General features: G+C 41.3%; 1 protein-coding gene across 1 annotated transcript; it reads left to right on the top strand.

Annotated features, from left to right (window-relative positions):
- Positions 1 to 5,247: 5,247 nt before the first annotated feature.
- LOC142795474 (histone-lysine N-methyltransferase PRDM9-like) lies at positions 5,248 to 23,624 on the top strand. The gene is made up of 9 exons (XM_075886062.1): positions 5,248 to 5,479; positions 6,824 to 6,898; positions 9,027 to 9,158; positions 9,830 to 9,931; positions 13,084 to 13,182; positions 15,274 to 15,344; positions 16,077 to 16,259; positions 17,841 to 18,099; positions 23,190 to 23,624. Exons 1-9 carry the CDS (start codon positions 5,353 to 5,355, stop codon positions 23,201 to 23,203), a joined length of 1,062 nt encoding a protein of 353 aa, XP_075742177.1. The 5' UTR covers positions 5,248 to 5,352; the 3' UTR covers positions 23,204 to 23,624.
- The last annotated feature ends 1,380 nt before the right edge of the window (positions 23,625 to 25,004 follow it).

Here is a 25,004-nt window from a genome sequence, read left to right as displayed (position 1 = left end):
ACTGGGGCACTCGGAAGGCGAGGATGCTCATAGTAGCCTTTAGAGTTGAGGCACGTAAAATACTGGTTAGTGTAAGTGCTGTAAAATGCTCCTTTATTCATTTTTAAAGTGCCCATTAAAGGCATAGGCAACAATGATAGTCAATTTTAACTACACAATTGAATGGGAACACTGAGGTACGTGAGAAACTGAGATATTATCTTAGCAATGCAGCAAAAAGGCAAATAATGGCGGAAACCAGTGTGAGAACTGATAAAATGGCAAAAAAGGTCGGATGATAACTCGAGGTACTTCACCACAACTCTCAAAAACAAACAAGTAAATTTTATGAATTTAACGCTGTGCAAAGCAAACAAAAGCAGTCAAAACACCTATAAGGTGGTAGGCGTTAAAGATTAAAACACCTTCGCCACACATATTTCCGGACCTTCCTCGTTGCCATAGATAAGAGCTAATTTATCACTTGAAAAAACGTAATACTGTTATTTATATATCATGCCTTTTAAAGTTATAATTACTAGTTGTTTGAAAGGAGCAGTTTTCATGTATTGCAATATGTTAACTTGACATCAAGCTGCATTTCTTTGTCTGCAGTAAAGCCATGGTGGTGGAAGCTCCCTCGACCAAAAAAAATACTATTTGGTGACGCATTCATCCCTGCTATTGTCCAACCAGTGTCGCAAATATTCCCGGCATTTCCTGTAGCGAATGCACCTCTACAAATACCACACCAATTGATTCGTTAGTTTTGAAAATAAAACAATTTCATAACAGATACTTTAGTTTTTAGTGTGTCTTTACTAAGGCTATTCTTCAATAAAAACCGGCCACATGTGGTGGGAATGGTAAGTTTTACATTTCATAAGATATATTGTTGGCTAGGTTAATATACTTACCTTTATTTTCTATGCAAGTGAGAACATATTCCTTCATTCTACACTAAATTAGAAAATGCTGGTGGCGACTCATGGAAAGTTCTTAGTGTATTGACATCAATGTGCTTACTCTGTATTTTGCATCGATGAAAATGTGCGTGCTTCTAACCTGATGGGGCAACCACGAAAGTGCGAAATCCAAAGATTGATATTGATTGATATGGGGGGTTTGAAATCCTAAAACCACCATACGATTATGAGATACACCGTACTGGAGGGATCCGGAAATTTCGACCAGCTCGGGTTCTTTAACGTGCCTGTCGACAGGCCCGTGTGAGCACACGGGCCTGTCGCCTCCATCAAAAATGCAGATGCCATAGCCGTGATTCAATCCCGTGAGCTGCAGGTCAGCAGCTGAGTACTTAAGCTACTAGACGACCGCGCCGTGGCAAAATCTATACAACGAGGGCCATCTGAAAACATAAGCCTGTTTTTGTTTTGGAATGGTGATTCAAAGGAAAGAGAAAGTTTCATGTACCTGACGGGTCACAATTGTGCCGAAAAAATTCGGCACAATTCGGCACGTTCTGTGTACGAATGACCATAGCATTGGCCCAAATCTGCTTTCTCGGCAGGGCCGCAACGATGCTGGTAGCTTTACGATGAACACGTTTTACTATCGGCCACAAAACGATAACCGCTGTAACTGCTTATCGCTGTCATGATCGGTGAGAGGGAAGCAAGTCGTCCGTACGCGGAACTTTAGGGAGCACTAAAATCATCGCGCACGGACGCGCGAGCGCATTCGTCACGTGGTATTTTTTCTATAGCACGCGGGCCTAGAACATTTCTGCTTTAATCGGAAATGCAGCCGCCGCCGCCGGGATTGCAATGCATTTCTTTTCCTTGCGTGCTGCAGTTACTGCTAGCATATATATATATACATACATACATACATATAAATATATATATATATATATATATATATATATATATATATATATATATATATATATATATATATATATATATATATATATATATATATATATATATATATATCCTGGCAATTCGCAACTGCTTCGTCGTGTTTGTTTTCATTTTTTTATAATTTACTTCCCTGTAAAGATGTGTTCATTCGTGGATACTGACTGGAAACGTGCGACTTAGATCCCAGGAAATCTATGGTTAACATTAAAAAACACAAGTAAAATTGAGTATAGTCCTCTACGAAAGCATGTTACCAGGAGGGCAAGTAAAAGCTGTTTGAACGGCTTTAATAGCACTATCCTCCACGTACATTGGGCAGTACTGAAGCACGTGGCTAAGTACATCGTAATAAAAACGGTGTATGTTAGAAGATGGGTTTAATAGAAGATTTCATCTCGGCCATCGAAAAAGGTATCCACCTCACCACATCATTATACAAGGACGAACAGCAGCTGTCGTGGTCATATACTTGGCCTTATAACAACACATCAAGCCTACGTATCAAGGTAGTTGACATATCTAGTAACATAGGATAATTAAGGTTATTTAACAAATATGAATAGCTAGCTAACATTTTAAAAGAGTCAGCCAAGGATAGATACTAGCGGCCGCCATCGGCCGTGCGAGTCAACATTTGCCCTTACTACTATAGCTAACTACGAAATGGCCATATTAAGTAAGGAGTAGTCAACATTAGCCGACAGTGAAGATCAGATAAAACGAGCTGAACCTCATGAATTCTAACCACTGCTACCCGAAAGCTATTCAATATTACACTCCGTTTTATACGTACATGGATTCATACCAGTCAATGTCTTGAAGGGTATACCGAGATCTCGGCAGTAGTGCCAACAATATGATTTTATTTGAGCATCATACGAAGCGAAAATGTGAAACTCTTGCGACTTAGCACGCACTCTTTTTACGGCTGTGAGTTTGTTGTTGGAAATTTCTTATCCATCCGTTTTCTTCCTTGTGTTTATTCCTTGGAGCGTGTAGACACGATGTGCTTGCCCTCGCTAATTACAAAGCACTCCTTTTTTATAGGCGCCTGTATGCATTACGGCATAAGTGAAAGAAAAAAGGCCAGCCGAGTTTAGAAAGTTTTGTTTGTGCCATGACTATTCCTGCTGATGTCCGAGCGTGAGTGCCCAAGATACATCGCGTAAGCTACATTTTTCGAGGCTCCCGGTTAAGGTCCTGTCTCACTGGATGGTCCACTCCGGGATTATGAAGGAGACCAGAAGTGCACCGTGTTCAATAGCTGTTTACATAATATTTACTTTATTGACGCCTATATGATCAGTTACAGATTATATCCTAATTGCGTGTTCATAGCATGTTTTGTAGCTGACCGTCAACATCAATACTTATTAAAAATCACTGCTTATCCAGGAGTAAATGAAGCTGAGTGGGCGAAGCGCCTGTCATTCTGTCCATGTGTCTGTCCGTCCGTTCGTCTGTTTGTCTGTCCGTCTATCTCGCCGTCCATCTGTTCATCTAGTGAACACTCCATGTACCACATTGTCGCATCATTTTATATATATTTATCATATACAAGCACCACTATTTAGCGGACATTCTGAGGACTAAACAAGAGGTGGCTATACTACTACATACTACAAACAAGGGACGCACAGCACACGGCGTGAGGAGCTTCGCCCCTAAATACACGGGCTGTTTGGGCTCCGCGATGAAAGTACAAGACACCGTAGTCGGGCTTTGTGCACATCGCTTCGTTCATTGCCAGCCTGCCTTGTGTTTTAGGTACATGAATAAACCGTGCCGCAAGGAAACGGATGACCGTGCATGTGATGTCGAACGCTTCAAGCTACCATAGAATGCCTAATGTGGGTTCAGTTATTAGGTTTCAACTACTCCCTAAATCTTCCTCAATTTTTTTAAGGGCGAAGCTCCTTATAGCGTGGCTTGTGCGTCTCTCGTAGTACGTAACCACTAGTGGCACGTACCTGAAATAGCGGTCCTTACGATTTTGACCTTCAAGGTGGTTCCGGTGAGAGATTTCTTCTGTGCATTGTTGAACTATAAAAGATAGTGCTCAATGCACATGTTCATGGCTGCTAAGGGGGAATGAGAGACAGGAGCATTCGGCCTTTAGGTAACGCGCACGCTGCGATCCCCATTAGCAGCTATTGGCATGTACATTGAGCACGATCTGACAAGAAAGATTGCTACGTTATACTCGCTGGGTGCAACCTCCTTGGTTTTAGAAAGGTTTAGCGAGCGTTGGGACGCATAGCTTTGAATACAGTGAACTTGTATATACCATGAACTCGAGGTGGTTAAAGGTGGAAAGTAAACCCGAAGCGCAAGCCGTAAGAAAGTGTGCATGTGCCACCTCCCGTTTAGTCTTTAAAATGTCCGCTTGATGGCGGTGCTTCTATAAGGAGAATATATGATGAAAAGATGCGAGATGGTGGTACTTGAAGGGCTGAATAGATGGACGAACGGAAACACAGACAGATGCATGGATGGACGCATGAACGGACGCAGGCGCGGATGCATGGACGAACGCAGGGACGGACGCACGCATGGACGGGTGGATGGACGCATGACCGGTTACACAGATGTACGCAGGAACGGACGGAAGCAAGAACGAATGGACGGACGAATGCTTCGCCCCACTCCCCATCATTCACTCCATGGATATGCTGCCATTTTTTTTTATGAGGCAGTTTCTCAAAGTTTCACGGCTCTTTGGTTGGACACCTAGTTGTCACACAGGTGACCTGGGTTTAATTTTTACAGAAAGAGAAGTGTTTTTATTGTTTCTATTTTTTCCCACTGCAAGTCTTTCTTTGCGCTGTATATGGCTATCGTATAGTGTGTTCGTTTTTATGGGAAGCAGTTTCAAACAGTAGCGTGACTTTGAGGTAGAACACTACCTTGAGACGCAGATCACCAGGGTTCGATTGTCATTTCAGCTTGATATTCTTACTTCTTTATTTGCATTTTGGCGGGCCAGTTTACGTTTCATCGCTCACAACCGATGGGGCCGATGCCAAAGCCGCTTCCAGACACCAGAAGTTCAGTGAAAACAGCTTTTTAACATAATGTTGCTAATGCCATCAAGCTTTGTAGCCAGTGTTTTGTAGTGGCTGCTTGCCAAATGAAATAAGGTATAAAAAACTCCACTTTCCTTCTTCACAGCTTTTCTCGAAATGGTCGTAAGCATCTTTTCTTATAGAGAAATTGTAGTTGCTCCATGTCTACTGAAGCCAATAAATTATCCGTAAACTATATTTAATAGGAATCTTAATAATAAGGAATCCTAAAAATTAGGAATGTCAATTTCACGCCGTCCCACATTTCCCCGCTATCGCGCAGTGGGTATGCGCCATAGCTAGAGGAAAACGAACGAACCGAGAGGCCCTTTCCGTGTCGGCCGTGGTCGCGGCGAGCTCCGCGACTGCTAGCGTGCGCGCTTTGTAACTGGTGATGCTGCGGTTTTTCGGGCGTTAAAACGATGAGCAGTAGCTACGCGGAAGGCGTGCGCCGCTACTTCACGGAGCAAGAGTGGCTGAAGCTCCCAGAGTACATGAAGCTCCGCTACGGCAACATCAAAGAAAACTACGACAAGATGGTTGCTTTGGGTAAGTCAAATACTTGAATGCTCACAACGAAGTTTGAAGGGATACTTACCAAGTGAACTGCTGAGGTGGGCCCAGCATGTAACTTTGATACACTGCTGTACTAACATGCTGCGTCTCTTGAGCTTCCCAAAAGACAGTCCAACTAAGTCAAACAAATAAGTCATTCAGGGACATTGGTCATCTACACAATGTTAACAGAGAACTTCAGGAGACCATTGCAACAGATTTTCTAGTGAGAAAAAAACACATTACTGTAGCATATTGTGTCACGAATCACGGCTCAAACTTTTTTCTAACCTGTGAGTGATGATCGGGATAAGGCAAGTTTTGGGAACATTCCAACGCCTTCTTTCTCCTGTCATCCTTGGGAGTGTGCTCAAAGCAAGTGAAACTGCGTCTGGATTTTTGTTCGTTCAAAAATTTCTACTTGCACCGGTCTTGTGTGCGTCACATCTGTTCTTGGTATTTTATGCGCCGCCATGAAACAAGTTACACTTTTGCACTAACAGGCCCAAGTGAAGGCGTTACCTTACTCCAGCACACTCACTAGAGCACTAAGCATGTTTAAAAAGGTACACATTTTTTTTAGCAATACCACATGGAGGACCGGTTTCGTTTTCGAGCAACGACTGCTCATAACATGCGAACAAAAATTAGACACAGTAATGCGCTGAGGAACGTTTCTGCCTAAATATTTCAGTGCCATAAATCTTTTGTACTTGGTAACATTGTTTAGTCTTTATTGTTTGCTGGCACTTACTTCCTTGTTTCCTTTCACCTTTCTGTGAGCTATGCATTTCGGTCTTGCGCATTTGATCCCACTTGTCAGATTAATGACATGCTACAGCTCCTTTCTTCACCAGTCACTGACCACGCTGGTTGTTTCTTGTTAAACGCGAATGCCAAAAGCAGAACCTAATGGTATTTCTGTCACAGCAGTTGAAGCGCTTACTCCTTCTGAAAGCTTCTGCTCAGCATATACCAAACTCGGTAGTAGCGACCGTGTAGACTTGCATAGTTTAAATTAGGCGGACCCGACGTTCTGAGTTCCAATGGCTTTGTTTTTATTGCATCATATTTGCTAACGTTATTGAGTTTAAAATTTGAACCTGTCATATTGGTCACAGTAGCTCATTATGGAATACCTGGTAACCGAAACCTACCTATTTCACGAAAAGTGGCGCACCTTTTTTTCTGCAGCAACGTGTGTTACTAGGCTTGTTTTTATTGCACAACGGCTTAGAGTCTTGCTATGGGTACCAAATGTCTCAATGTGTGTAATCTGTACAGGAATAAGATGTCCCTTTAACATTGTTTCATTGTCTTTTCATTTCGCTTCTACAGGTCTTCAGCCACCAATTCCAGAGTTTATGAACGCCAAACCTGCAGCTCGTAATTGTCCAGCAAAGTCGAAGTCTTGTAAGTAACATGCAAAAGCTATGAAAGGAAACCTAGCTATTGAAATCTCGTGCGATATATTTGAACTGCCAAAAAAAAACTTACGTCAATTTTTCCTTCCTAATTCTGCAAGTTAAAACAGCTATAATAAATATGTTTTATAAAGAAGTTACGCTTGAGCTCTTCTAAGCGCAGGGCATGAACGGCTAGCGTTGGTGCATATAACATATGCATTTATGTCTGAACCATTTTGAGGTGGCTCTATAAATCGGAATTATATGTCAGCAGTTATAATTCAGTTTCAGTTATTGGATGTAGGTAGGTGAATATCATTCAACGAGTATCATTTGCCTGCTAAAATTATGGCAGTTTCAATGGCACCTTGCTCTAGGGTGTTGTGATAATAGAGCTTGAGTATAGGCCTGCAGAACCTGTAAATGAATAATTAGGTAAATAAATAAATAAATATGATAAGACGAAGCTGCATTGTTTTTTTCTGCTCGCGCTCTGGACTTCCACTACTGTTTAAACACCACTTTATCAAAATATTTTTGCTAGCTGCAGCTTCTGAACACCATTATCGGTTGTAGCTGTCATTACCCTCCTCCCCCCCCCTCCTTAAAAATGTTGGAGAAATATTTTCTTCGCAATGAATGCTCATTGCGGTCTCACTTCGCATTCTCAAATATTGCGAAAAGTTGGAAAGTGTTCATGTGGGTATGGCATGATTGGGACCTGTAATCTCTAATTCAGAAGGCAAACATGCTGTGTCCATGTGTTTCTTCTCTGCGCATTGTCAGCTTTACTAATTCAGTATACCAGGGAACTTTTTAGGCAAGCGTGGATTTCGCATTGCACATGGCTCAACATTTTAGGAGAATTGATTTTCGCTGTCACTTACCACCATGCGTAGTAGTATTAGGCGCATTCATAGTTGGTTAGCGCACAAAGAAACGCAAGACGAAGCAAGAAGAAAGAACAAACGCTGGTTGAACACTTAAAGAGTTTCATTGTAAACAACACACGCGGTTACAAATCAGGGAACAGAATGTATTCCAAGTATGACGCCGATGACCGATGTATTTAATTGCTGTCTTCGGCGATCTCACATGCGCGTTCATTGTGATGATACGTCATTATTTGGGGTATGCGCCAATGAGGTCATGTATTCCATCTGCATTCACGACAATGACTAGCGAATTGAGTAGAGACCAACCTTCAAGAAATTTTCGTGCCCACGCAACATGACTTGAAAATATGTAGTGGTTGGCCCCCTTGTAAACTCCCGCATGTGAAAGAAGTTCGAAATACCACCCAAGATAGTCATATAAAGCACTTCTTAGCAAGCTTAAGACAGCCAGCAATTGTGGGCATAAAATCGTATTAGTGAGCTGTCTGTGCTTTTATCAGAAGAAGAGACTGTCTATTCATAACTTGTAATTACGGGTGTTGTTCACTTGTTCTGTGTGTGTTCGATTTTTTCTAATATTTTTAAGTTTCCAAAACAGCACTTCCACTGTCCATGTACAGCGTAGCCTACAGGGGTCAGTTTTGGTTAACCTACCTGCCTTTCTGATATTCTTATTCTCTCTTAATCTGAAATTTTGAATTTTTTTTACTTTTCTCGACCATTCGTTTGCAGATATGATCGTGTTATATTCTGTATATTTCATTCCTCGCGTGAATTATTCTGTAATGAAATCTACCGTAAATTTAGTAAGACCTGTCTGGTGTTAATATCTCAAAATCTTGATAGGAGTTTTAAGCAGGCTATAGAAATTTTTGACGACAATCTTCATCAGCAATGTTATTTTTTGCGTGGTCATCAACATGATTCTTGCTACTAAAAATAACCTAGAAGGTTGTTTTTATAGCTTTTATCGTAAATAAATAAAGTTTCAGTACATAAAACTACCAACTCGCAAAATGATTCTGAAAATGTAGCGTTAGCTCGAAATTCGCCACCTTGATCAGGACAGACATGTTCTCACGAGAATCGCACTTTTACATTTTGAAAATACTTTGTCCGTCCTCAGGTGTTGTGTTATTAACATTTTGTAGTCATGATATTATGTTGGTATGGCGTGAAGTATATATACAACTTGGTCTACTGAATATTGGTTACTCAAGGCAAGCGGTTTCAACGCAGGTGGCTCACGCAGCCGCAAAGTAAAGCGCACGTCGAATGATTCACAACCCGGCTCTAAAACGACCGGGAAATCACCTGTCCGACGTTCCACTCGGGTACAGGCAAGAACAGCGCATGTCTCTAAAGACCAGGGTAAGTGGAATTTTAACAACGCCTTATGTATTCATACAACTTAGCAATAGTTTTCTGCAAACATGAACATGAAGAAAGATATGATGACGGATTAAGGAAACACTAACAGACTCACAAATGAATACTTTATTGCGTGAGCAAATTCATGTATTCTGCAAACGACACTACCGAGGTACCGAATTTCGAAGCAGAAATGGGTGCGCATGTAAACTTTACCTTCGCAAAACCTTGTATGAGTATGGAAATATATATTATAAAAATTTGGCAGCTAAAAGTATGTACCTGTGCTCCAACTACAGTGCTACGCTTAAGAGTCTGCCTCAAGAAAATTTGAAAGTTTATGCACTTGACATATGTAATGTTCTTTGATTACGGGCAAATTCTTCTTACGACATGTTCATTATTCTTATTTTTCAACCAGGTTGCGATCACTGTCTACTCATTTGCATTGGTATTTCATTGGTCATCACTGACTCCCGCAAACATCTTCCTTCGTTTTCACAAGTCTCAAAATTTACCTTTTGCGAATGAATAACTGTACATTAACATTTGTTTTATAAGCGGCAGTACCCATTGTTGAACTATTACGGATCCTGCTGATTGCTGTGTTATAAGCAGTCCTAACTCACTAACACATGTTCCTAGTTATCATTTAACCCTACGTTTGGCAGGCGCACGAGCCAACCCACCGAGCGTATCTCGGTATCCGAAACGGAAACTCAAGAACATCAAGTACACGGAAAGCGAAGACCCTTGGGACGACGAGAACGCATGTAAGTGAAATTTTCAGCAGACAAAACTTCCTTGTTATTCCAGTGTATTGAGAGCCTTGCAGCGACAACTGCGCAGTGGTGGCTTCTGTCTAAAAATTTAGGACACAGCTGTTGATGCAGATACAAAGCGACACTGTTTCAATTCACATGTTTAGAGATTCTTAAAAAAATGCTATCTATGTTCACCAGTACATTTGCAGAAACAATTATATTTTCGCAGTGTCGTCACCCACACTTGAAGAGTATTTATCAATGACCTAATTTTATTGCTTCCTGCATTAACCAACTCATAAGAAGGTGCCGGTCTACTGTCACCACGCTAGCCAAGAATGCGGACAATTCTATGTGTGCATTTTAGTTTGACATTTCAGCCTTTACTGTAGCGTACACATATAATACGTCAAGCCTCTATTTGGTAATGCATATTAATATTAGGTTTACGCCATAAAAAGTTCACACTCATTTTTTCTGCTGTGCGGATGCTAGTACAATAAACAAAAAAGGTTTTTGAAAACATGAATCTACGACAGCTTTTCGCGTTGTGAGCTTACCAGTCCAAAGAGTTCATATAGAATTACTGCAATATGGGTAGAAACAGCGCACAAACTCACGGGACAAAGAAAAGAGACACAAACAAGCGCTGACTCTCGACGCTGACTCTCAGAGTGGAGAGTCAGTGCTTGTTTGTGTCTCTTCTCTTCGTCCCGTGAGTTTGTGCGCTGTTTCTCCCCATAATGTATCACCAACAAGCCAACTTTCAGTCTTGCTTCAGAATTACTGCAACCCCTCAATTGAATGTTGTTACAGGGAAGCGTGGTCTTTGATGTTAGTTATGTAGGCCTTCAAATAATTGCTATATCATAACTTTGACAGTGATATAAATATCCGCATTCTCCTCATCATCGTCAGCAGCAGCAGCATCATCAGCCGGGCTGCACCAACTGCACGGTACACACATCTCCCACATTTCATCGATAAACGTGCAACTGTGCTTGCACTGACTGGTTGAGCCAGCAAACCACTTCATCATTATCTACCCATGTAACTTACTGTCTCCCTCAGGAGCGCTTGCCTTGTTTAAGGATCGAATCTCTTACAGTAATTGTCGAGCACTAATCTTGTCTTAGCGCCACGTATCCTGGACATGATCATTATATCTTCCTCATTTATTCTATAATTTGTATTGAACATTCATTTCTTACCTGACCTGCTGTCATGAAAAAAAAATCCCTAAGCAGGATATGTGTTTGTGCTCCAGGAGAGGCTTCAACAAGTAGATTTCTCCTCTTCACGGCTACATTCTTTCAAGGCTAGAATGGTCTTTTTCCAGGTTATAGCTCCGAAGAAGACAAGTCTACTTATAGAAACTTACGCTGGAGCACACAGCCTCTGTTTACAGATGTTTTCGTCGCAAGAATTTATTTTCTCATTGCTGTAGTTTTGGGGACTGATCTTTTGTTGTTTCTGAATGCAGCATCATTCATATTACCTTTTTAGACTCGCTTTGTCATTTTCAATTTCCGGTGAACACTCTGGTTTTGTTCGCAAATATATGACAACATATAAGCAAAAAAAAAACACATTTGAATTTCTTTGACAAATATTATTCGGCAAAGATAGGTCAATATTGCAATGAATCACATGAATTTACGTAAATAAGCACTTTCATTCATCAAGAAAATTTGCAACTACTACACCTCTCAGCAACTAATTTCGTGCCTCAATAACGGTGAGAAAAACCGATTGTCTTCGTTGGACTTTTTTCAGCGTAATAATGCCAGAATCTCAGCTCTGTTTTAATATTTGTCGCTCTTATCTCAAACGACTAAACCGGAGAACCATTCAGTCCTTGCAGCAAAGCACGTCCATTTGCTTTAGCTATCGTTATATGACGAAGATATGAAAAAAATGCTAGCTAGCGTGGATTGAAAGCTGCTCAGCAAAATTTTCTTGCGCAAGCGTGCCATAGACGGTATGACATTTTTCTATCGTAATCCTTCAGAATCGAGATATCCTAAAATTCGCAGGGCACATATTTCAAAAATATGAGTATTCACCACGTTGCTAAGAATTGTCTCTCCACTTCCACTTAGGTAAATGTATACCAGCGTCGTCCCCGAGCAGAAGTAATCACTGCGCAAGAGGGATAAAATACGACCCATAGGAAGCTGAGCTTCAATTTTAAGAGATGAGCACTAAGGCGAGCTTGTTTGAAAATACAAAGGTCTCGCTCGGAATAAGTGGAGTGAGATATCACTATAGCAACACGAAAATTAAAAAAAATAGCAGTTCCCTTAACTAAAGCTACACAAGTGCAGATGGAACACTCATTTAAATACTTTTAAGATGCCAGCCAATTCCATTGCTACTTAGCCTTGTTCACTCTTGGCCCCCTGGACAGCACCGTACACGTGCTGGCACATCATCACTGATTATTATTTTACATTTGATTGATCTTTAGTTGACGTCAACATTTACATAATCCTTCCTTTACAATTTTCTGGCAATATTTATCGTTAACGTTTGACTGCGCTACTATAATTCCAATTCGCTTGTGAATTCCCATTCAGTCGCCTTATACAAAGGATGCACTTTATGCACACAAGTAGATTCGAATCGCTTGGCATGTTCTTACTGATTCAAGTCCTCCCACTTAGACAATCCGTACACATCATTTGTTGTTCTACTTCAACTCTGATATAAGAACATCTGGCTTTCACAGGAGAGAGAGAGAAACAATTTTATATACGGCATAACAAGGTCGAAAAACACAACTTGCATTTGCACCAGCATACGTGAAATTTCTTTACTCATGCGATATAGTTTTTTGCCTGTATACAAGAATCAACACCAGTGGTCATCGTTGGACTTTGTATACTGCACTGTTGCATAATGGCGACACTCGCGTACATCACCTGCGAATGATGGCATTAATCGAAATCACATTTAAGATGAAGAGAAGCTCATCAGGGCCAGACCTCCACAGTGTTGTGGTGAACTCATAGCTTGCGCTAGCTCATTTAAGGAACTTGTTTTAGTTATCACTCGGCAAGTGTAGCACCAGTTTCAAACGAAATAAATTGAACTTATTGAATTACGTGTAGAATAAGTGCACTTGTACCCGTAACAATACTGCGATCTATTATATGCAGCGCGTAAGGCTCCAACAATCGCCCAAGTGCCACGACCGACTCGAAAGGTTCCCGCAAGGCGCCCCCAGAATACAGCACCTGGCAGTGATCAGCACAGGTGTAAGTCTGCGTTGGTGCGCAAATGTAAAACTGCGCATCAGCAACTGTAGTCTGAACCGCTTTATGTAGTTATTTATTTATTATTTATTTATTTATTATTTGTTTATTTATTCATTTATTTATTACGTGATTATGTAATACTGCGCACTCTTACTCCAAGCAGGGAGGGCACTAAAAATGGTACTACAATGAACACGTTTCTAAGAAAAGTTAAAAAGAACAGGCAAAAGAAAAACAATAACTAAAAATAGTCACTCTCTGACAAAACGCTACAAAATGAATGAATAACAACGAGGATTATGTTGCCGATTTTATTATACAATTCAATTAAGTTATACTACGAGAAAAAAAAGTGTTCGTAAATGTATTTGTTCTGTCGAATTAAGGTTTTAATGCATATTGTCACTCTTGGTAAAAACAGTGGACAACGACGACAACAGAGCGTGCCCGAGAACAGCTCCGCATTCCAGGTGTAACTTCTGATTTTAGATGTTTTCAAAAAATTAAAAAAAATCAGGGCTTATAAACGGAGTGACTCATGATGAATGAGGCCAGGCGTCCGTACATCCACCCGTCGTTTCTGCGTCCATTGTCTGTCTGTTCGTTCGTCCCTCTATCCGTCCATCCGTCTCTCTATCGGTTCGTCCGTTCGTTCCTATCACACTAAAGCACCGATCAGACGGACGGACAGATGAACGCTTCGCCACACTCATCATCATTCACTACGTGGATATACAGAGAATTTTTTGTTCTGACAGTGTCAGCTATCCTCTTTAATCGACAGGTATACGAAAACCACAAACGCCATCTAGTGACGTTATTTTCAAGGACGTATACCAACAACGCCATTTAGTGAGCAATTTGTAAACTCGAGTTGGCTACGTACATACTGTCTACTACATACCACATTCATACGGAGGAGGGACCGCACCACACCCCAAGGAGCTTCGCCCCTAAAACGCGTCCCCCAGCGGGCATAACGCTGAGGGAAATACTTGCAGCAAGAAAATTTGACCCACTTTAATAATTCTCCATCCGGACCGGCCACGAAAGCCTAATGGCTAAGACACTCGGCTGCTGACCCGGAGGTCACCAGATAGAGTCTTGGCTGCGGTGGTCACATTGTCGTTGGAGGAGAAAATACTCCAGGCCAGTGTGCCTAGATTTAGGTGAACAGTTAAGAATACCAGGTGGTCGAAATTTCTCAGAGCCCTACATTACAGCATTTCTCATGATGACAATTTCTCATAAGCCCCTACAATTATTATTTAGTAATTCCTTATCCGGTACGGAAACGGTCCCTTTGCAATTCATATAACTGCACATGCTGCCAATGAGATACTCAAGAAAACGCATGAATGATATATATTAAACACATACCCACTTCATGTGCACTCCATAGGTTACTGAGCATGTGGTCACTGCTATAGTTGCGAAATGTGTACTGTTACCTCTGCACGTGTTCACTTAGTAGGGAGTTTCTCCTTGAATAGCCTAAGGATCGTCTTTTTCGCAGTCACGACGACGTACTAGAGCACATAGTGTATGAACGTCATGTCGGTTTACTAAATAAATATGCAAATATTAAAATGACATGCGGAAAGGTTAGGCGTGATCAAGGGTCTTGTTTCAAAAATAAGAAGTGCAATTGTTTTTCTTACATAAAGCTGAACGCTATAATAATCAACATTATTATTTGCATCCTATGGAAATGAACATCATGCCAATAAAACCGTTAAACCATAAGCGTATTCCACAGATTCTCTTTTCATCACCTTTGATATCTCCGTTAGCACTTTTACACAACTTTAAATCGTATTAAACATTTTTTTTTGTTCTATTGCAGTAAACTCCGGAAACCAGGAAACTGAAGTGTAATTTTTCAAAGTGATAATATGCAGCAGTGATCCAGGCAGAAGTGATTGATACGAACAGTTCATCGGTACTCTTTCTTTAAAAAAATTCAAAATGCTTACATTTCGCCATACGCAAGCATAACTCTCATATCTTGTTTTTTTTTTGTTGCAAAAATTTGATGCACTTTCCGGCAGTGACGCTCTTTCAAGCACTTATAATTAATTTGCATTCCAGGTCGCTACGGGTGTTATCATGACGACCCAAGCGAATGCCCTGTCCACGGACCGTCATTTTATGTTGTTGGGGTAAGAAACTTTAAACCTTGTTTTTCAAGCTGACCGTGTCTTACGGGGAGACGTGGGTCTTGAAAATCCTTTTCTAGTAATTGGCAAATGCTACGAAATTCGGAATTTTGTAAAGCTATCTGGTTTTCCCAAAGATTCAAGACCTTTGAAAGAACTTCAAGACCTTCAAAAGCAGTATAATATATATATATATAACTTATTCGGTTCTTTATATGTAAATAATGCAGGTATAACAATTATGTGTGTATATTTGTGTGTTTGAGAAGTGATCAAAATCACTTCTCAAAGCACCGTGAGCAAGGAGCTTCACCTGCACAAGAAGGGATTTAAACGAACACAACGCTTCCATATTTTGGATAACTAACACTGACGAAATTGTTCCACGCCGCGGTAGGCTAGTGGCTAAGGTACTCGGCTGCTGACCCGCAGGTAACGGGAACGAATAACAGCTGCGGCGGCTGCATTTTCGATGGAGGAGAAAATACTTTAGGCCCGTGTGCTCAGATTTGGGCGCACGTTAAAGAACTCCAGGTGGTCGAAATTTTCGGAGCCCTCCACTAAGGCGTCTCTCATAATCACATGGCAGTTTGGGGACTTTAAATTATACATATCTATCAATCAACTAACTTATTATTTTTGTTGTCTGTTCTATAATAAATTATGTTGCTTACAGCTAAAGTCGTGAAGCTTCTGCGTATTCCCTCAAAATAAACACATTCTTTTCCATTAAAGGTGCCTCTGGAAGACTTCGAGCGAGCCAAGAAGAGCCTGCCCAAAGGCCTGGTGGTGCTCCGCTCAAAGATCAAAGGTGCCCAACTTGGGATCTTCGCTATCGAGCCACTTCCTGAGGGTCACTGCTTTGGCCCTTATGCCAACTCTTCCGCGAAGCACAATGTCAGTCAACTTAGGGAAGAGGTAACTCCAAAGTACGATAAAACTGTGCACTCTATGGTTGGACTTTGAAATACGCTTTAAGGGGCTGCTAGTTTAGTCAAGGTGGAACTGGACGAGTTGGCGCAGAATCATTGTGGCCACGTTTACTCTATGTCTGTATTTTCGCGCTGTGAGCCACAATGAAGCTTTCGATTGTCTGATTGATAGGCTAAAGTATTCCCGTAATGGCCACTATGCAAAAAGTTATCAGTCAATGTAAATCTTCCTAAAATTAGATACCGATTATCCACCATTACAGTGTCATGACCTTCAAAAATGAGAACGTGCATAGTGCTTGTATTAAATTGCTTGCCCTCTACCAAATGCAGCAACATCAGCGTGCATCAATTTACGTCGATATTACGGGAATCAGCCTTCAGCTTAGATTTATGTACTAAAGTTGCGACAGCATTTTTATGTAGTAGTTTTCTTTACTCTCCAGAAAGTGTGCGTCCTGTTACTCACACATTTGTAGTGACTTTTTTTCTTTCGGGGGAGGGGGTTGAATAGTTTGGAGTTAGATTTATGATTTTCGCGACTGCATTTACATTTATACGAAAAATGGAGAATAAAACCTGGTCAATTTATGTTCAGAGGACACAGAAGACTACACCAAAAATTTGTCTCACATTTTGATGTGAAGTACTGAAGCCTCAAATATGAGTACTTACACATTTGCGATCTCATATCACCCTACGGTATTCTGTAATTACTTGATATTTTTTTATGCCACCTGAAGACACCCAGGTGTGAGGAATAAATAAAGTGCGTATCTGAAAGCATCTGTACAATGATGTACCTAAGCCATTCGCGCTTACATATAAAGTTATTTTCGAACAAAGGGAAAAATAAACTACATAATCGCCATCTAGAATATATTGTAACTAATCAAAGGCAGTATGTGATATGTTACACCGAGTATCCTAGATTATACAGGGACAATAAACAGTTTGTCCATTCAAACTAGTTATTACTGAAACTTTCAGCAAAAGCGGCCAGCTTCACCTTCTTAAATATTTTAACACCACCACTACCATCATCCGCCTTCCTAAGCCCACTGTGGAAAAAGGACTTTCCCCTTGGTGTTCCGCCAATCGACCCGGTCCGGTGCTTTCTGCTGCCGCGTTATGCCTTTAAACTTGTTGATCTTATATATCTTCCTGGTTTACTGTCTCCCTATCAAGCATTTGCTTTCTCCGAGAATTCAGTCAGCTACTCTTAGTGAGCGTTGGTTATCCTGTCTGTGCGCTACATGCCCGGCCTATGTCGATTTCTTCTGCCTGATTTCATCAATGCTATCTTTAACTGCCGTTTTGTTTCCTGAGCCACACTGCTCTCTTCCTGTGCTGTAAGGTCACACTTATCATTTTTCTTTCAATCGCTCGCTCCATAATTCTTTGTTGAAGTTCAGACATCGTTGTGCCTATGTATCTTCATAAAAGGCACACCCGCAAGATGCAGCTGTTGTGTGCTTTCTTCACGAGGGATAGTGGTAGATTATTATTCATGGTTTAAAAATTATTAAACACCTATAAACAAGAAAAGACACAATTTGCTGCGCAGGAAACGGGCGAGCGAAAACTTTCACCATATTGTGAGACAGCTGGTAAGACAGCTGGTGAGACAGCTGGTGAGACAACTGGTGAGGCCCGCCCGGAAACAGCGAGGTGGATCCGCTATGTCAACTGCGCTCCGAGTGAGCTCCAGTGCAATGTCGTGGTGCTACAAGACGACGGTTTTGTCTTCTACCAGACGTGTAGGCCCGTGGAGCCATCTGACGAACTCATGGTGTGGTGTGGACGTGACAAGACTGGCGCTCACCGTAAGTGGTAGTTCCCTTCTAAAATGTTGCGAAAACTGAACAAATAAAATTGGCTGTGGTCCAACATGATATCTGGGAATTTTACATTAAGAACAGAGATTGATAATGTGGACAAAACAGGATAATGCCTGATTATACGCAAATATCATTTCGTCAGAATGTACAAAACTGATCAGCGCATCATCTGAGGTGCAGTATATGAAGAACTGCACCTCACATGTGCTATCAATGTCATGACCTGTCATACTGGAAATACATACAGCAAATAGGGACATCGTAGTGAGAATTTCGCGCAGACAACACGAGGACACAAGCAAAAGTTTCACAAGGACAATCGGAGAGGCTTCTGGACCTTTAGTTTGCGTCCTCATGTTGGGCGTGCAAAAGTCTCATCATGCAGCCAAACCAAATATGCCGCCTTTTCGTATTATTGAGAGACTTCGTTTTATTCAGATTGTAGTTTACGAAACACCTTCTGTTATCTCGAGGTTGCTATTGTGGCATATATTGGGTGCTGAATTTATAGGGATTCGTTTGAAGCACGGCAGAAAAGCACACTTGAAAGTGAGTGATTGACCGAATAATGAAACGTATGTCCGTGTTGTATTGCTGCATAGTAGGTTATTTTATACAATTGCATATTATAGGAATGCAACTGTTGCTTCCTACATACCCAATAATAGTGTCAAGGCAACACTGACTATAATGATGAGCCGTTGCAGTGTGATCCTATTAACATATATATCGTCATGGCCATGGCATTGTACCTCGTCCTCAATTGGTAGCAAGTGTTCTCCGAGAATACTACTAGATTTTACTTGAAGCACTAGCAAAAAGCGAGTATTTATACTCATTTGAGGTGTCGAAGACATGTATTTAAAAAAACTGGTTTATTCACCCATCATTCGTTTCATGGTGGAGAGAAGGGTAAACGTTCAAGGTTTATGAACAAAGGTTATAAAGGTGGAGACATCACGATCATTCCTGTCTAAACTTTTTTTTAGTTATCAACCACAACACGTGGCTATGAAAGCCGGCATCCTTATGACACACGAAAAGCAGACTAAAACGAGTAGCTACAGCCTAGCTACAGAAGAAAAAAAACATGAAAAAGAAAGAGACCTCAAACCCACAAAATGCTGGAAATATATACGCATTATATGAAGCATCATATCACAGTACATCCACGCAGCCTATTGCGTTACAACCGGAAACTCTATCGATTTCATATGTGAGGTTGAACATCCCAAAACCACCATACGAATATGAAAGACGCTGTAGTGGAGGGCTCAGGAACTTTCGACCACCTGGGGTCAGCCAGATACTCAATATAATAAGTTGGTGCAACAGCTTAACCCAACGCAAACTCATAATCTGTTGCGTTACAGCTAGATACTCGATCGCTTTTTTTTTGCTAGTGCCACTGAAGGCGTGCTAACACATACATAACCCAGCATTTGTATTTCATTAACCTCGATGATCTCACATGTCAGCTGCTGACGATGTATTGTAACAAGGGTGCACTTATATTATTCCGGTTTGCTACCACGGTGGACTTGAATATCTAAGTTTACAATATCGTGATGCTCTTTTCAACGCTCATTCAAGCACCTGCCCCTTTGTCCAGCATCCTTTTTGCCGCAGGACAACGGGATCAAGTAAACAAGAGCCACAGCACATGCTGTGATGTTTGGTTTTGAAGCCATTTCTTTGAGTTGTTTGAAAATTCACACGTTTGCAGAGCACTGAAAGCTTTTCTAGTGCAGAGAAGACAACCTTGACGCCAACCTTATATCAGCTATCATTTTCAAAGTGTGTGAAAATATTTATAAATAGATGAGCACCGCGACACGTTTTGCGTAAATGGCCGCACAGCTTGCAGGTATTTCACGTCTCTGCTTAATGACCCTACGCTTATTTTCTGCCATTGAAAGCACCACCAAATCAGAGAACCCAGCGCTTCACCGACGTGAAGCATTCTCAACAAAGCTGCTATTTAACGAATGACTGCAGCACGTGCGGAGAGCATTTCTGAAGCAATGGTTAGCAATTCCTCTCTACACGAGCTTCAAGTGAGCCGACAGGAATGGTAGAAGTGATTTGCTTTCTCTAGGCTGGTATTTCTAGCATAGAGAATCACATGAGATTTTTAATGTCAAATTCAAAAACCTTATAGTGAAATCGTTCTGCAACTTATGCGCCAGAAGTAGAGGTGCTGTAAACTGGTAGAACTAACATAATGTGGTTCCAACGTGGTTGCAATGAATAATGTAGTTCCAACGAAAGCTTCCAAGCCCCCTATCATCGCAGTCCACGTGAAGGTTTTCTTTTTGGTGACGATTTTATCGTAAATTTTATTGAAATGACAGAGACTTGGAAGCGGCCGTTTCAAATATATTATGTTAGTTCAGCGCGTGAATCACACCCCTGATTCTGACGCATGAGCTGCCCCAGGATACCTCGTTACAGATTTTAGATTTTAGATTTAACATCAAATGTGACCATGTATGCCGGAAATACGAGCTCAGAAGAAGCAAACGAATTCTACCATATCTGTGAGCTGCAAATATGCTGATTTCAGAACACCAACTAGCCTAAAGATCTCTCTTTTCAACTTACGGCTCGTGGCCTGTTGCTTTTAGCCCGCATTAAGTTAGAAGTTTCCTTTCAAATTACGTAGTGGTTTGGTCCATCATCAGTGCTAGTTTAGTACGAGGCAAAACGAGGCAAGGAAGGAAGGAATACAAAACGTAGAAGGCAGAGAAGTTAACCACACCAAAGTTCGGTTAATTGGATACCTTACGCTGGTGAAAAAGAAGAGGTAACTAGAAAGATGTGAGAGGTTAAGTTTTAAAAAAAGGAAATGATCTACCGATGCACTGATGCTTTTGTGGCGGAGCACTGCACAATAGTCAGAGACCTTCAGAATGGCCCTTAGTTCATACTGGTCACAAATGTCCGCAGTCCCCTGAAGTTGTTCCCACATTTGTGGGCTCTGAGAACAGAGTTATGTTGGCAATGAGCTTACTGAGAGTTGGTACTTCTATATTAGCCGTCTCCTTAGGGTTTCTTGTTTTATCCTTTCATGTGTTTCTCATCATAGCACACCTTTAAGTGCTCATTTACACCCTCGTTGACTTGGCAGAATGTGGTCCCGTCGTATGACATGAAAGCCACGAATTTCCCAAACGTTTCATAATGAAATAGGATGTAAATATTAGCAACAATTTGCCTGCCTCCAGAAATTGACAGCGTCTGGGCGTACTCGTTCAAGTGATGCACCTTCGCAATAACACTTACAAATGATTCTGAGCGCACTTAAAGCGAATTGAGTTTTACCCGGGTAAGAAAGTTGTACAACACCTCATTTACGCATAAACCAAGATTCATCATGTTGTATTTAGTATTAAGTAATAACGCAATTTGAGGTTATTTACCTATATGCAGTGTTTCAGAGTACATACAAATTACGTTTAGGAGAGTGTGCGTTACCTTACACAGTTATCGTTTTCTGGTAATGAAAAATAATGTAACCAAACAAATTCCTATGTAGCTAACTCTTACTCATATGGTTTACGTAGTTCTTGCTTATTTCTTTTTCAATTACACTTAACTTTTAGCACCAGCCGTCGCAGTGCCAAGTTGGAGGACAGCCTTTCACTGCGACATCTGTGGATGCACCTGTTTGTCGAAATGGCAATTGGACAAGCACCGAAATTCCACGCACCCTTCGGCACAGTAGGCAGAGTACCACTTATTTCAATGTCTTAACTCTGGTAAAAACAGGCGCCGAACTAGTTTGCTTTATCTCTCGGTCATTGTGCTTTGGGATGCAGCTACAAAGAACCAGGATAATGGCAGCGATGAACCAAGCATTAGGTTACCATAGTGTCATATTTATTCCTTCACTGTACTTCAACCACTCATAAAACTTTTTCTGAATAAGAAGCTGCGTGGCTTTATTTCGTGGCTTTATTATCTATTGTACCGCAAGGTAGGGCCCCACTGGCTTCTTCCTTTCTTCTGGGGTGGTTAGGGTCACATTTTGTCTTCCCTAGTGCGCTTAACGGAATGGTGCCTCGCAAAACCATTCTGATGTTTGTGACTCCTGCTGAAATCACTTTTTTTCTGTGTAGTTAGTGTTTCCAATTTTTACAACATATAAAGTAAAAGTGTCGTACTTTCGATGTGGCCAACGGGCTTTATTGCAATTCCAAGGTTTTACTCAATTTCATTTATTAACTTATACCTTCAGCATACGTTGTGCTTCCGAGTCGCCCTGGCGTTGCCCTTTGCGTGTGTCACACGTAAGGGCACTCACTGCAGCCGTTAGGCATTTGCAGCACTCTAAAACGCAGATTTAATATATCGTTAGGCTGCTAAGGATACCGATATACAAAAATATAGAAGTTTAGATGTAGCTAAACACATATGATCAATAAATTTCAACTGCCTGTTAGGAAACACTACACAAATATCACGGAAAATCATCACGACACAAATACTGAAGAATATTTTTGGCCACAGAAACCATCCACATTATTAAAGGCGTCATCTCAAAGCCAGGTATAAAATGCGCGTCGGGCAATACATCAGTCCAAAACGCACAAATAGATCCTTCATTGGTAAATAACATAAAAACCTGCTAATATATATATATATATATATATATATATATATATATATATATATATATATATATATATATATATATATATATATATATATATATATATATAGAAAGAGAGAGAAATAGTGAGAGGGGGGGATACTGAGGTTCGCTAATAAAGAGCACTGTGCAAAAGTGTATACAGCACATTCAGTTGTCTTGCCATAAAATGTTGCTTCGTGCAGTGCGTTGCCCAGTCGATAAGGACAACGTACTATTAGTCTATCAGGAGTGGCCATACCACATCTGAGCTAGCTTCAAGACTGACGGCTTACATGTATATACGATGTTGCAGAATCTGAAAGTACTTAAGGTGTGTAGAGAGAAAGAGCCCTAGATATATACAAGCGCTACTCTTGTGTCTGAACCGCCTTCAGAGCTTTGATTGCAATTCATTGTTTTATTTTTTCTGCCTTCGCAGGTTCGACAGTGTGAACGATAATGGCCGCAAAGGCGCGAAGTCCTTCGTATGTCATGTCTGTTGCAAAGCATGGTCTACGAAAGTAGCACTCGATCGCCACATCCAGTGTCACGCCACGGTGAAGCCATTCAGGTGCGAAGAATGTGCCGAAAGGTTCTCGAGTGCGGTGTTGCTCAAGCGCCACATTAAGCGTCACACGGGTGCCCTCATGTACAAGTGCCCACAGTGTGACAGAGAGTTCGGCATGGTGACACACTTCAAGAGCCACGTCCAATCCCACGCGGGACTGAAGCCCTATTCGTGCCGAATTTGTGGACGCGCGTTTGCCCGCAAGTGCCACTGGTCAAGGCACGAGATAATTATGCATGGAAAACGGTAGAGTTTGCCCACCGCACCTCAGTACAGGTGCTAAGACATACCAGAAAGAACGCCGGTGCACCTCAGGAATCATACGTCCTGGCTTTATTTGTATAACGCCATACAGGTGACGCTCAGTCACCCGAATAAACTAAATCCCATTTCACTGCATTCATGACGATAGTAATCGTTTACTCTGATTTACCTCAATTAGCATGTCTAGAAGCAGCATTTCGCCAGTCATTTAAAGAGAATTCTTACGTAACCTTGAAGAACAATCTTGGGATACAATGCGTTGTCAGGGTAATTGGTTGACGAATATTTTCCAGTATCATGATGCACCGAAGTACCAAGTGGTCTAGACTACGGGTGAGTAACAGGTGCACGACTTTCACGTCAGTGTAGATTTCTCACATGAAAATCCTATGCATTATTCGTTAAGACCTGAAAGATATTCGTGGTATGGGTAAGTCAGTTCTGCAGCATTCTTCGAAAGGGAGAAAAAGCAATCAAGGAGAAATACCTGTTTGTAGCTCAGAGGTACATAAAAGTTTTATTATTTTCGCAGAAAAATAGGCTTCCTGGAGAACAGGATCACTAAAAATAGTGAGTAAAAGTGCCATACCTTTAATGTGGCACACGGGCTCAATTGCGAATCCAAGGCTACACTAAATTTCATTTATTAACTTATACCCTCATCGCCAAAGACATGACAAAGAACAGTTAACAAAATAGGTACACAATAAAGCAAAAAAATGCAGGAAACACATGTACAAGTTGCTCGGCTAACTAAAAAGTGTTAGCCACTTTTTTTATTATATATGGTCCTGAATAGGGGGAATGGTTCCGGGAAGGTGGTTCCCATTCAGTGATCATTATCATAAGCATAAGGGTATTCCATTAAGTGAAACATCAATATGCTGCACATTGTGGCTCCCTACTACAAGAGCGCCATCGCCGGCACACTTGATTAATTATCTGGCATTTGCATTCGTCCAAGAACGAAAAGCACCGGTCCTTCTCCGTGTGAGTCATGATGTCACATATTGAAATCATCATAGGTTATGACAGACCACTCACTTTTTTACATTAACATTTTGTGTGTCAAGATGTGCGTCACTACATAACGTCTCACGATGACGTCATGAACTTTCATCGTGCACCCGCTCACTGTTGGGGCACTCTCTGAGGCAATGGGATGTCACTGAGGTACAGCGATGTGTAGTGGAGCAGTCGGCATTTGTCCGTCTTTGACGTTTTACCAAGTCAGTTGAGCGCAGGCACTGCCTTGATGTGGCCATGCGTGGCAAGTATTGGTCGACCGCACAGTGTTGGAATGCCCGAAGAGCAGTGCACCCATACAGGAAGACTATGAATTAGGGAATGTGACTGCATTCATCAGTTGGTTTGGTCATCCGCCGTCACAAAATAGAATTACTCCAGTTTATATTATTTCTT

This window comes from Rhipicephalus microplus, unplaced genomic scaffold, assembly GCF_043290135.1.
Source record: "Rhipicephalus microplus isolate Deutch F79 unplaced genomic scaffold, USDA_Rmic scaffold_691, whole genome shotgun sequence".
In the NCBI taxonomy this organism is placed as follows: domain Eukaryota; kingdom Metazoa; phylum Arthropoda; class Arachnida; order Ixodida; family Ixodidae; genus Rhipicephalus; species Rhipicephalus microplus.
The sequence above is the reverse complement of the archived record's forward strand: the minus strand, read 5'-3'. Positions and strand labels throughout refer to the sequence as shown.

Excerpts from the sequence above, each read along its gene's own strand:
- LOC142795474 (XM_075886062.1), top strand. The coding sequence starts at position 5,353 with ATGAGCAGTAGCTACGCGGAAGGCGTGCGCCGCTACTTCACGGAGCAA. Across the intron at positions 5,480-6,823 it reads CGACAAGATGGTTGCTTTGG|GTCTTCAGCCACCAATTCCA; the intron begins GTAAGTCAAATA and ends TCGCTTCTACAG. Across the intron at positions 16,260-17,840 it reads TCAGTCAACTTAGGGAAGAG|GAAACGGGCGAGCGAAAACT; the intron begins GTAACTCCAAAG and ends TTTGCTGCGCAG.